The sequence below is a fragment of the Vigna unguiculata genome, chromosome 10 (genome assembly GCF_037176805.1).
Source record: "Vigna unguiculata cultivar grain cowpea cultivar isolate G323 ecotype 2 chromosome 10, ASM3717680v1, whole genome shotgun sequence".
In the NCBI taxonomy this organism is placed as follows: Eukaryota; Viridiplantae; Streptophyta; class Magnoliopsida; order Fabales; family Fabaceae; genus Vigna; species Vigna unguiculata.
Window position 1 is genome coordinate 2,522,592 of NC_140801.1, and position 14,097 is coordinate 2,536,688.

Below are 14,097 nucleotides of genomic sequence, written 5' to 3' on the forward strand. Positions count from 1 at the left end.
GCTATGGATAGTTAATACCTACGAGTAGAAGGTAGCGGGTATTTTAATACCCACTTATAAATGGGTCGGGTGTGGGTATCATACTACTGTACATGCGGTACCTGTTATTCGCAAAAAATTAAAATTAAAATTTTATTTTTATTTGATTAAGTTAAATTTAATTAAAATTAAAATTAAAAATATTTTTTATTAGCTTAAATTTAATTAAAATTAAAATTTAATTTAATTTATATTTAATTTTACTTTTTTATAATTTGTTTTAATAAATTTGTAATATATATATATATATATATATATATATATTTTAAATATTCGCAGGTATGTGGGTATTCACGAGTTTTAAAAAAATTTGTAAATATTTTTTAAGCGATTACCCAACGAATAAACAGAAAGGTAATGAGTGAATTTTTTTTTTTTGCTTTGCTAGTTGGGTTGTAAGTATTACTATCCATAGCCGACCGTTGTCATCTCTAACTCTAACTATAATTACAATAATAATAATTATTATTATTAACTATAATTATTATTATCATTATTATTATCAACTATAATTATTATTATCATTATTATTATCAACTATAATTATTATGATCATTATTACTATCAACTATAAATATTATTATCATCATTATTATTAACTATAATTATTTCTATTATTAAATTATTATTATTATAATTATTAAGAACTATAAGTATTATAATAGTTATTATTATTATTGTTTTTATTATTATGGTCACATTTTACTTTTGTTATGTACGATCATGTTTCAATTTTGTCCTTCTTATTTGTTTTGTTGTTCATTTATCTTTACATTTGAACAATTATTTTAATTAAAAAAATAGTTACTAAATTTAGTAAAATAGTAAAACTAAAAATATTTTTTTATTATGAATAATTATTTAAATTTAAAATATAGTAATTAAGAGAATAAAATTGAAATACAAAAAAGGAACTAAAGATGTTTATCTTTTTATATGTGTAGTTGTATTATTATTATTATTATTATTATTATTATTATTATTATAACTACGCTTATTACAGTGGTATTATTATTATTATTATAGTTAGACACACATTTTAATTTTATTTACTATGGGATTATATCTTAATTACTTGCACTTCTTATTTGTTTTGTTATTCATTTTATTCCTGTATATGTGTAATTATTTGAATTAAAAAAATAGTTACTAAAATTAATAAAATGATAAAACGGGTAAATAATTTTTTATTATGAAGAATTATTTAAATTTAGCAAATAATAATTAAGAGGATAAAATTGTAAAAATAAAAAAGTGCACAAGAAGTGCGTATCTCTGTATATATGTATTTATATAGGTAGTTGTTATTATTATTATTATTATCATTATTATTATTATTGTCACTACGAGATATTACTATAATGGTATTATTATTATTATTATTATTATTATTATTATTATTATTATAGTTAGCACACCTCTTAATTTTATTTACTACAAAATCATATTTCAATTATTTGTCCTTTATATTTGTTTTGTTCGTTGTTGGTGTATATCTTTATATATAATTGTAGATCATTATCGTTAATATTAGCCTTAGTATTATCATTGACATTAATATTTATGGCATAAATAATAATATTATTATCATTAGTTTGTTATTAATGGTATCATTATTATTTTTATTATTATTACGATTCATATTGGTGTTATTATTAGAAGTGTTTTTTTTAATTATAAAAAACGTTATTATACTGAATACTTTTGTTAAATAGATTTTTAATTCTTTAAAAATTTATAATTTATATTAATATTTTTAAAGGTTAAATAAATATAAAAAGATTATATTATTATTCTAAAAAGATTTGAAGTAAAAAATAGAAAAAAAACAAAACAAATTATGCAACGAATCAAAGACTATTATAATTATTTCGTAAAATCAATTAATTGCATGATATTGTAATATGAATTTTATTTATTATATTTAAAACTAAAATTATTATCATATCAATTAAATTTACTACTACATTATTTTAATAATAACAATTATAATAATTTAATTTAATTTTCATGATATTTTATTATATAATATTTTTACTACTTTATTATTTTAATATACAAAATAAAAAAATACAACTCATACGTATGCACATATGCAGAGGTCAGTCTACCAGTGTTACATTTAACTAACCTACATTCAATTTTTCTTTATTATTGTAATACATTTATTTTAATCATTTATAAGCCTAGTATGTTAAAAAAGAGAGTATTTGGATAAGAATTGAATATTTAAAGTGCCTTTTGAAAACTCGAATAGCAATAAAATGAAAAGCTTCAACACTAACAAGCAAATGATTGAGTGATGTTCTTTTAGTACTTACTATGTAAAATGAAATGAAAAAAAAAATGTAACAAATCATATATATAAAACTGATAAAAGTAAAAAAAGAAAAGAAAAGAGAGGCTTTTTTACTTATGCATAATTAGTCTTGAAATAATATTTTCTTTCAAATAACATCTACCATTACATTTCAAGTTAAATTAATTTGAATCAATTGTAATATGAAATTATGTTTTCTTTGATTCTAGTTCCATGATTTTAGAAAATTTACAATTTTAGTACAAAACTAAATACGACATACATTTAAAATAGCTTTTCTTTATCATTTTAATGGATTTTTAAAATTTTAGGACCAAAATAAAAATTATCCTAAACTTCTGGACTAAAAGCACAATTAAATTTTTATTATGCAATAAAACTTATCGATTCATTACAAAATCAATAATCTTTATCTAAAGCAACGTTTTAATAACGAGTGAGTTTATCTTTAATTTAACTTTACAAAACTTTATAAAGTAAAATTTTGCATCCATCTTATATATTATTAATTTCTCTTCATCATCAGTGAAAGTGAGATCTCTCATATATATAACTCTAGGTTATTTATAATTGATCAACACCTGAAAAATAATGATACAATCTTCTTTACATACAAGAGTTTTTCTTATCATGTAGCTATGTTGTTTTTGTTATCATTCTTTTCAAAATTATCATAAGCTTGTTTAGTCCTTAAGAAGAACAAGAAGCTTGAAAGCAACCCCACCATTGAAATGCAGCTCCACCAAATGAAGGTTTGCAGGTAGCACTTTCTCCCCATGCACATGGAAATTTCTTGCAGCCAAATATCATGGGTTGAGTTCTCTGCATTGGAATCATAAACCAAAGCTGCAAGAAGGCCATAGAGACATGAACCTAAAGGAATGTTGGTGATGAGGATGTTGTGGTTCACTCCAACACTGTTTGGACCAAATAGCTCTGAGGTGATAGAAACTGCTGCAGAAAACACAAAGCCTGAACTCAACCCTATCAGGGCAGTGCCTATGTGCAGTGCTGCTCCACTGCCAGATATGGCCAACAAAATGAATGCAATTGGTGTTGGCACCAAGGCTGCTGCAAACCATCCTGTTCTTGCAAAATGCATTCTCCTGTATATTGTCATATTTGAATACCAAAATGTGAGAAGGGAATCAAAGTGAACCTCAATACAGTTTTCTGCATGAGTCTAGTTCAATTCTATAAAAATTCTAGTTAACTTTATCACTGCCTACAAAGACCATTAAAAGTACCTGTTTAAGAAGTCAGGTGCGGCTGCAAGAAGGCGACCAAAGAAGGAACATGTGGAGTAGAGTGTGACAAGAGAAGAAGTATGAGAATAGTGTCCTAGTGATTGGGAAATTTGTCCCAAGTTGTTGCTGTAAGCCAAACCAATTGTTCCTCCACAGAAATATGCAATGTAGTACAACCAAAAGTCCCATCTATGCACCAGCAACTTAATTGAATGCTCTTCCCCCAACATTGTAAGCTGCTCTCTCTCCCACACACTTTTCTTCTCTCTTGTGCTCAGTGCACTTTTACTCCTCGCGCTGTCCTCGATGCTAATGAGCTCTTGATACAGCTCATTGTCATCTGGGTCAGCGCGAGTGAATACTGAGTAGTAGAAGGAAAAGCTTGTGGGGAGAGCAAAGCGAGCAAGGGAAGAAGATTTCATAGAATACACAACAGAAGGAACAAAAATGAGCAGCAGAAGGAGAAAAATGGCACCTACAAGGATTACACGAGCAATGGAAACTGTATAAGAGAAGGAGTACAGGAAGATGAGGTAGAGGCCTGTGACAAGGGCAAGGATGTTGAGGCAGAGAAAAATTGATGAATCGTGCTTAATGGTGTCAATAGAATGTGGTTGAGGTTGTGGTTGATGGAGAATTGGGATGAGTACTAGAAGAGACACCAGCATTGGAACTATTGCATTGAGTAATAGGTAGAGAGTGTCATCATTTGAGTTTATTGCATTGGCAATGAGAGTGTACAAAGCTGCACTCACACCATTGAAACTAACACTTAAGGACAATGCAAGTGAACGATTTGTGGGAAAATGTCTGATGCATAGGACATAGCAGATTGTGTTGAACCAGCAGATGCTGCAACCAGCAAGTAGACAGAGAAAGAAAACCTGTTGAATGTGTAGAAATGTTTTTTTGTTAGTAGCAATCAAATTTGAATAGTTTGAAGAGATATAATATTAGTTGATTTGTGGAATAGTTTATGGAGATATTGCACCTAGTTTATACAGTAAATTAAATCCTTTGAAGTTGTTTCACAAATATTCTAAGCTACCTAATTTTGCCATTCAAGAAACATGGAGTTAGAATAACCAATGAAAATATGAGATATATTTAAAATTTAGGGAGTTAGGCAAATTCATGCATTAAATATAAAAAAAAATTGCAATATAGAACACAAAATAGGGAAATAATGTATTAACAATTTTTTTTTTTTTTATATACAACTCTTTTATAATAATAGTATCATGAGTCATCTAATGATATTTTGATAAATAATTAAGTGATTATCAACTAATTATGTGATTATCATTGGATAATCTTTATTATGATTTTGACTTGACTTATACTTAAATCTTCATACCCCTACCCCATCTTGATGGGAAAGGGTAGGTGAACTAACAACAAAATGGTGGAAAAACTTCACAAGAATGCTTCATGATTTAAATAAGATAACCCCACTTACTCTAAAGAGGAATTGGAGAAAATTATTGGATATAATTGATAAATAATTTTGTTCATTAAATATATGATTACAAATTATATTCTTAACTAGTAAATACAGAAAAAAATAACATATATTAAAAAAAAAATACTAGTCTTAATATAATCCTATCCAATTTGCAACTATAAGATCAACTCCACCAACAATCTAGTTAGTTGAGAAAAAGGGCATTTTTTTTTATTATAAAACTAAATTCAGGCACAATTTTATTTTAGTTGCATCTTAGAGTATTAGAAAATAAAGTGTTAAGACTTAGGTGAAGTTGATAAAGTGGTTGTAAATTGTGACTTTACTTGATTATGAGTAGTGCCTTATGTGATATAAAGATGACAAATCATAGATTAAAATAGTTGATTATTAACTTTTTAGTATAGTTTATTTTACAAGGAAATGAGACTTTTTTTTATATGTTTTTATTTATTGCTATTGTGATTTGGTAGAGTTTTTAAACAATACAGAATCCTAATCCTAAAAGTTAATGGATTAGGTGAACCACTACACTAATTTTATTGCTATAAAATAAGTTATTTGATTGCTATAAATTAAGAAAAAAAAGTGAAGGGAAATATAAGAATAAGTTGGGTGAGTTGGGTGAGAATTGGAGTCTAACTTAAGTTTTTTAGCATTTTAGTTTCTTCTCCTTCCATGAATATCTAATTTTTAAAATACTTGTTACTTAAAAAAGGATCAAACTGTTTATTTTTAAATAAAAGTAAAAAGATATTATACTTTAAAAAATTAAAAAATAAGCAATTAAAAGTATTAAATAAAAACCAATATCTTATAAATGTTTACTATAAGTTTTGATGAAACTTCTCGTATACATCTCTAAACGACAAAAATAAAATAGAAAGAAAAATATAATTAACTTCTTACAAACTAAAATAAACTCATAAATGAATAACCAAAATTAAAAAAAAAATGACAACAAAAATCAGTTTTACAAATTAGTTTTAACTAATACTTATCTTTCTTTTATTGATGAAAAAACTTCTCCAAACTAAAATAAAAGTACATAAGACAAATGCTAACCTTTGTTCTAAATTATTAACCAACTAACGATGAGTAATCCACCCACTTTACTAAATTCATGAAAGATTGAAAACTTCTTAATCGAGCTTGTTTGGTAAGGTTTTTTTTTTTTTTTACTTTCTCTCTCTATTATGTATTTAAAATACATTACTTTTAATATTTTAAAGGACTTTTTAATATATTTTTAAAAATTAAGATAAACCAATATATTTTTGAAGGTAAGAAACATTATTAAAAAAACTTGGAATTTTTATTAAAATTATTAATAAATGTAAGTGAGAAATGATATTTTAGAGGAGCTTTTGATATATTTTAAAAATCAGGGTAAACCAATGTATTTTTGAAAGTAAGAAACAGCATAAAAATTTGGCCGACAATTTAAATTCGAATTTTTTATAAAAATTATTTGTGGTATAGCGATAGATGTCAGGATCGGAAAGATACGACTTTTAATTTAATATTTTAAAACAATACATTTTTATTTTATTTTATTTTAAAATATTTAATTTTCTTATTTTTAATTAAATTAAATATATTTTTACCACTAAACAGTTTCTCTTCAAAATTTTAGTTAAATTCAGTTATCAATTTTAAAAAAAATAAGTAAATTTAATTTTTTTAACTAAATTTTAATAAAATTTATTTAATGTTTCAAAATGATATTATTCAATAATTTTCTTTTAAATATTTAACCTTTTTTAATTCCGTAAAATTCAGATTCACAACTCTAAATTATGAATGTACGAAATTAAAATGCAAAGAAATGAAAATAAGTGTATATACTAAAGAAAAGAGTCCAATTTTCCTGTTGAATTTTTTTTAATGTCTTCTGCTAAATATTGAAAACAAACTGTTTTGATATTTTAAAATTAATTTTAATATATTTTAAAATTTTAAAATTAATGAAAATCGATATATTTTAAAGATACAGTGGAGAAATTAATTAAAAAAAATCCGAATTCCGAATAAAATGACTAACCAGAGAATAAGGCAAAGTGATGAAACGATGAATGAGAAGCCATTGGAAGCCATAGCCAAAAGCTCCCATGAAAGCAGCGAGGAAGAGAACAAGCCAGAAAGGAAAATGGAGGAGAGAGAGACCCGAACACCATCCAAAGGCCTTTCCCATGTCCGAAGCCACAGAGAGATAGTTGAGCTGAAGCTGAGTTATGTCAAGAACAGATTTCAAATCTGGAGAGTAGGACGAGAAATCGAAGTTCGTGCCGGTGAATGCCTGCAACCATATTGATGCGCCAAGAACCACCCACTTTCTTGATTCCCCCACCATCGGATTCATTCATTCACCGTTCATCAATCGCTGCAATTCGTTATTCGTTTCTGCTACTTCTTCTTCTTTCAACCAACTTTTCTTCAACCAACACCAACAAAAAATCAGAGGAAAATGCTTTTCTTTTCATCTTCTCTTTGGACTTTGCTGCTTTCAGAGAGAATGGTTGGTGTTGGTCTCTATCTTCCTTCTTTTTTGGATTATTATACAAATTATTGTAAAGTGGTTCTTTTATATATATTCTAGAGATGTAAAAATAGATAATTTCGTCTAAATATTACTCGACGCACAATGGCTTGTTTATTTATTGAGTTAATTTGATTTGATTTATTTATTTGTGAGTCAATAAAATGTAAATCCGACTTTGTTAGGATCAGTAAGTTAAACGGTTAGCATAATAATTTATTTAATTAAAAATTTTTATTTTTTTTAATTTAAATAAAACTAAATTGTAATTTTAATTAAAATTTAAATAAATTTAAATAAAATTCAAATGCAATCCAAAAATATATTAATTTTAATTATAAATTAAAATTACAAAAATATTAATGTGTTAGCTTAAAAAAACAATTAAATCCGACTCAAATGTAAAGTCCAATATAATAAAAATATTTGTGTAACATTTTATTTGCAGATTAGCTTGTCAACACGATTCACCACAGATTTAATTTGATTGAACCAATATTTAGGTTGACTAGATTAAAAATTAATCCATATTAAAATTTGTACAAAATTTTCAACCCAACTCAATTCGTATGGACCAAATTGGTTCGCCAGTTTCAATCATTTTGATAGTTCTAATATATTTATTATTAATTGTTTTTCGCTTAGAATTATATATATATATATATATATATATATATATATATATATATATATATTGACCCTTTTAAATAAGAGATGTGATCTTATATGTATTTTTGGTTTCTATTATAGTGATTTAACTATATTTTGTCTGTTATTTTGTTGTACTATATTCATCCACTTAATTATTATAGTAACATCAATTTAAATATATTATTTTACTTTTTAACTTAATATAATAATTTTAAAAAGTTTCTCATTTCATTTCATTTTTTTTATTATTTAGTATAATTCTTTACATTATTATATGCGCTGATATTATTATAATTTGTAAATATTTTCTTGTATTCATGATGGGAATAATAATTTAATTTAACCCGTGGGTAACAATTATAAAAAAAATTGTAAATATTTATGTAGCATTGACACTGGGTACGGGACATGACAGAAATACTGACACTTGTAATTTTCAAAACGAAAGATTAAGGTACACTAATCTATACTGTTTATGAATTATTTAATTTAAAAATCAATATTTATATCTTTAAAATTATCTACAGATATGGTAAATCCAATATAACAATCTAAAAGTATTATTACCTAATAAAAAATGAATCTAATAAGTGGAAATAATAATCGTATAAAATTTATTTTTTATTTCTATAATTATAATAAAAATTTATGCGATACAAGTTTATGAATTTTTAGAGAATAAATTGTATTTATTCTTATTAGTATTGTGTTAGAGTTATGTAAAAATTATGATAAAGATAACCTTGAGAGCTGGGATAAGTACGGAATTTCACTCCGGTGAAATCGGTTCTTTGCTCCAGCGGGGATGGAACGAAAGAAGTTTTGAGAATTCAAGAGAAGGTCACGGCGAGGACACTTTGTCGATATGTATTATATAACAAAATTGATTTATTGATAAATAAATTTTGAGTTAATTTAGAAATATTTGGATTTAGTTTTTTAACCAATTTTTTATAAGTTTATTTAACATTTTAAAAGTTTCATAAGAACATTTGATTGTTTATCCTTCTTGACACATTTTTGCTCCAGCTAAGAAACTGTCTTGAAACACGTTTGAAATGTCAAATAAATTTAATACAATTTGTTAACAAGTCCGAACATTTTTAAAGTTTGAAAAACTAAATTGAGTCAAAATTTTTATGAGAGACTAATTTCAATTTTTACCAAAAATTAATGGAACACAAACATATTTAACCTATAAATTCCTGATAAAGTTGATAAAGTTACTAAATAAAATAATATTTTACTTTTTATGAGGGTTACAAAAATAAAGTAATAAAGTTTTAGAATTTTTTTTACCAAAAAATAGTTGTTTGTTAAAGTTTGTCAAAATAAAACTCTCTCAAAGTATCATTTCCCATTATACAAATATTGTACGCATCGGGCATCTATGAGTTTTCTGAGCTTCATAGACAAATACTAAATCTAAATTAATTTTTAAAATATGGACAATAAAACTATTTCATACAATATTCAATAAAAATAAGTAATTTAAAATTATTATAAAAATTAAATAACTCAATCTTTCACAATATTTTCTTTCGCTTCTTACTCTTCTTTCTAATAAAAATAATAGTATTTTCCCTTTTTTCTTTCTCTTTCTTTATTTTGTTTTTTCATTTCTTTAAATTGATTTCTCAATCCAAACAAAACATAAAAGTTCAGATTTAAGAAAAAATATCTTATTTTGTAAAAAAATATGATCACAAGAATACGAAAGGTAAATTATTTGGAGGTCCTCCACGTTGTTAAGGAGCAGAAGATTTTAAAATAAGATAAAGTGCAATGAAAGGAGTCCACTGAGTTTTGAATGGTGGACAGAAACAAAGGTCCACAATGCAAGTCTTCCATTATTTGGTTGGCTATGATAATTCACGTGTTTTCAGTACCCAAATACAACCTTATTTGTTAATACTGAAAATATTTTTTATTTTTATTCAAATATCCTATTATTTGATCTCGTAATCAATGAGATGATGGTACATTTATTATCGTCAGAAAAATGTAAAAGAAAAAACTAGGAGAGTTCATCACAAAACGAGAAGGTAAAAAAGACAAATTTTGTATTTCAGATCATGCATTCTGCAATACAAATAAAACATGTATTTTGAATTATTTAATCTGAAATGTAATATGTAATTTTGAATAAGATAATAGGTAATTTTGACATTTCTCGTACCTTATGGAGGTGCAGGAAGAAACTATGGAGGAAGAAATAGTTACCAAATAGATGTGAAATGCAAGAAATGATAATCCAATTACATATTTCAGTAGATTGTACCTGAAACGATAGCATCTGGTATAACTGATAAGTTAATCTGATTTTCTATCAGAAATGAACTAAAAAGAAGTAAAGAAAAGTGCTTGTTGTAACATACTCTTACTATCGTTTAAAATCTATAAAAAAATCACACAATCTTAGATAAAACTCAATAAATAAAGTAGGAGCAACACAATTTTGTGATTTTCAATAAATTTTAGCCAATAATAAGAGTATCCTTAAAGAATGTTGCTAACATTTTTCAATAGCTAAATTAAGGATTTCCAATTGAATTCAGACACACAGATGCTTCTAAGAAACAAGACTGAATAATACTTCCATGTGTTTTTTGTTGCATAAAGTTATTAGAAGAATACTCACCATGATATCTTTATGATGAACTAGGCCAAGAATTTTTGTCATCGTTTTCATCATCGAGGATGAGTTTGACTCCATTGTTCTTGAGAGCATTCATAACAGCCCAAACCTTGGTTTGGTTCTTAAATCCTTTCTTCCCTACTTCTTTACCTATGTTTGCATGAATCCCTCTTCCTTCTCCTTCATCGAGGCCCTCAACTTTGAGCCTCCTGGCCAATACCTCTCCAACAACAGTTGCTGCTTTAGCATTGCAGGACCTGCCACACTCAAGTGACTCTTTAATGCTGTGTTCTGCAGTGGATGATGTTGCTACAATTCGACCGTTGCTTCTGTCTACCACGTTTGCAGTGATATACTTCAATGATATGAACAATCTCAGAACATATCGCTTCATAACCGGCATTTTCAGTTGTCTGATAGAGGATGGAAAACCAAGCATGAAAATCAGTTTCCCATGTTAAATATAAAAACCATTGGCTTGCTAATCCATGAAATTAGTATCATTAGGCACTTTTTACAACTCAGAGCGCACATCAACTCAGAGCCATTAAGATACTAGAATTCATGAGCATCTTGGAAAGGTGAGTTACTATACCCTAACAAATGCCTACCAAGTGCAGGACTCTGCTTTAATAACAGGTTTTCTCCAATACGATGGGTGATTTAATGATCTATACATCTTAAATTATAAAATCAAATATTTTGATTAACAAAAATCTATAGTACCATACACAGTACCTCTTGTTGGTTGTTGGTAGGTATCCGTTGTATGTCCAAGCTTCTGACAAATGCAGTTCAAACTAAACGTTGTTGTATTGAGCTTCCTTAGACTTCATTATCAGCTTCAACGTGGAGTTCAAGTGCAGTACAAAAAGATAGGGACTTCACCTTTGATCTACAACATACACAACACAAACAGTAAAAAAATTAGTGGTTTCTAAGCATTTATTCAAATTCTAACCGCCAGTCCCATGCATGTTATAGAGACGAGGTACAATTGAGTTCAATTGAGTGAAACATTTCATCAAACAGTTGATGTGCTGTCATGAAAAAAGACTAAGAAATGCTATTACTACCAAAGTATATGAATAACCTCCTCCAATTTGAATGCTTTTATGTAAACAGTTTAATTAAAAACTCATTAAACTCTGAAATAAGCTTATTGCAAGATCATTTGTAAAAGTTACTGAACTAAGCCTTCTGATGGGTCTCTTCTATGATGGTGATTATCACATAAGTCCAAAGAAGGGAGTAATTATCACATAAAAACTTCATGCTATGCATGCATATCATACTGAAATGAGGTGTTGAATACACATCAATTTTGAAGCATATTTGAGAGATTTCCCCCAAACTAAATCACCTTTCTTATACTACCTCTGCTATTGATGTTTTAGTTTTTTTATTCTTTCTATACTTTAAAGTTATTCATTTAGTTTCTAAGTACATCATTTCAATAATTTTTTTTAGTTCTTACGAATATTTTTTTAATGTTTTATCTTTATATATATATATATATATATATATATATATATATATATATATATATTAAATTGGTTTATTAGTATTTATAAATTTAATTTTTATTCTCTAAGATCTAAATTTATAAAATTTACTTTTCCTAATTTTTCTATTTTTGTGAATTTTTATGATTTTTAAATATTTTTGGGTTTTCAAGAAAATAATGTGTATAAAATGAATGTGAGATTATATAAATAAATAAATAAATAAAAATTAGGTAAAAAAGAGAAACAAGATGCATGGGAGGGTGCAAGCCGTAAACAGTGGGGTGCAATGATTAAAAATCTAAAAATACGTAAAAATAGATGGAGGATGTGAACCGAAAAGAACAGGTGCAATCAGTAAAGACATGAGAGGTGTAAACGTAAACAGTGAAGAATGAGTAAACACAAACGGATATAATATAATACAAGAAGTGCAAGGCGAGTAAACATCCAGCTACACGTAGCATACTAATAAAACAGGCCCAAACAAACAACGCACATAAGGGTGCAGAGTTATCAGAATATAGGGGTGTATGAAGTGAAAACAGGGTGCAGAATTTAATGAGGTGCACGACGAAGAGGAAGTAAATAATACAGCAAAAGCCCAAGAAACGAAAACAAGACAGGGTGCAGGATTGTCATGAATGGAAGTGCACGAAATGAATAACCATCTGTGTAGAAAATTAACATTAGGGGTGCGCCAGAAAACCGAACAGGGTGAGACCCAATTTTTCACTAACCCTAATTAAGTTAAAACCTCTCTTCTCTTCACCTAGGGCAGCCCCTTCTCCATTGCCGCTGCCGCAAGTCCCACGGCCGGCGAGACACGCCGCCGTCGACGCCAGTCACCAGCGGAAGCATCGCCGGCGAGAAGCCAACTCCCCGAATCGTCGCCCCTCTCGTTTTCTTTCCTCTCTGTTTTGATCTGTATTGTGTTCTGTTGTAGATTGGATGGTGATGGAGGTGAGGATTGTTTGGGTTTGTGTCAATGAATTTGCGTATTGGATGAACAATGCTGAATTCCTAAATACCAGCATCAAAAGTTAAGAAGCTAGGGAGACTTACCTTGATGATGAAACCCAACGCACCAATCACCTTCTTCCTTTTTCAGCCTGGATGGGTTCCTTTGCTGCACCCGATCTCTGTTGCCTTTTGTTGTGTGTTATCAACTGTATTTTGGACTTCAAATGACTCCCTTCTCCTTATTATCATGCTAGTTTCCCATTTTATGTATTCTATGTTTGAATTTTTGCCCATCATCAAAAGCATGAGGCAGTTTACCTTCCAGCCACCTATGGGTGCAGAGTAACTATGAAGATCAATGTTTTTCTGCATGAGAGGGGAAGGGTCTCTGGAACAGCCAGTTCACTTCAATTTTCACCTTTTTCTTTCATTTTAATTAATTTTTTTAATACAATATTCACAAAAAAAAAAACAAAAAAAAAACGAAAATAAAATAAGATAAGATGAAAAATTAAAAATAAAATAAAATAAAATAAAATAAAATAAAAAGAATATAAAGTAAAATAAAAACAATAAAATAAAAGAAAGCAAAGGATGAAAATAAAAGCAAAAAGTATGTATTTAAAAAAATTAAAATAAAATTAAAGAGTAGAAAGAAAATGTGAATGATGTAGAAATTAAAAAGAAAAGATATGATTAAAACAAAATTGTGAAAAGAAACATTTTCAAC

The 14,097-nt window shown here is 27.3% G+C and overlaps 2 protein-coding genes across 7 annotated transcripts; both read right to left on the reverse strand.

The window, feature by feature from the left end:
* Nucleotides 1-2,905: 2,905 nt before the first annotated feature.
* LOC114167610 (protein NUCLEAR FUSION DEFECTIVE 4-like) lies at nucleotides 2,906-7,609 on the reverse strand. The gene is made up of 3 exons (XM_028052716.2): nucleotides 7,116-7,609; nucleotides 3,607-4,490; nucleotides 2,906-3,465 (listed from the first exon to the last, which is right to left on the reverse strand). Exons 1-3 carry the CDS (start codon nucleotides 7,431-7,433, stop codon nucleotides 2,988-2,990), a joined length of 1,680 nt encoding a protein of 559 aa, XP_027908517.1. The 5' UTR covers nucleotides 7,434-7,609; the 3' UTR covers nucleotides 2,906-2,987.
* Nucleotides 7,610-10,344: 2,735 nt separating this feature from the next.
* Nucleotides 10,345-13,777, reverse strand: LOC114166389 (Ribosomal L18p/L5e family protein). Of its 6 annotated transcripts, none has more exons than XM_028051108.2 (4): nucleotides 13,470-13,777; nucleotides 11,638-11,794; nucleotides 10,903-11,312; nucleotides 10,345-10,557 (listed from the first exon to the last, which is right to left on the reverse strand). In XM_028051108.2, exon 3 carries the CDS (start codon nucleotides 11,300-11,302, stop codon nucleotides 10,913-10,915), a length of 390 nt encoding a protein of 129 aa, XP_027906909.1. In that variant the 5' UTR covers nucleotides 11,303-11,312; nucleotides 11,638-11,794; nucleotides 13,470-13,777; the 3' UTR covers nucleotides 10,345-10,557; nucleotides 10,903-10,912. The 6 variants fall into 6 exon arrangements, with proteins under 6 accessions (XP_027906909.1, XP_027906910.1, XP_085524035.1 ...); XM_028051109.2 differs by having other exon boundaries at nucleotides 10,345-10,542; nucleotides 13,470-13,776; XM_085667909.1 differs by lacking the exon at nucleotides 10,345-10,557 and adding an exon at nucleotides 13,145-13,341 and having other exon boundaries at nucleotides 10,704-11,312; nucleotides 13,470-13,774.
* Between the last annotated feature and the right edge of the window lie 320 nt (nucleotides 13,778-14,097).

Excerpts from the sequence above, each read along its gene's own strand:
- LOC114166389 (XM_028051108.2), bottom strand. The coding sequence starts at position 11,302 with ATGCCGGTTATGAAGCGATATGTTCTGAGATTGTTCATATCATTGAAG.
- LOC114167610 (XM_028052716.2), bottom strand. The coding sequence starts at position 7,433 with ATGAATCCGATGGTGGGGGAATCAAGAAAGTGGGTGGTTCTTGGCGCA. Across the intron at positions 4,491-7,115 it reads TCACTTTGCCTTATTCTCTG|GTTTTCTTTCTCTGTCTACT; the intron begins GTTAGTCATTTT and ends CACATTCAACAG. Across the intron at positions 3,466-3,606 it reads GCACCTGACTTCTTAAACAG|GAGAATGCATTTTGCAAGAA; the intron begins GTACTTTTAATG and ends GACAATATACAG.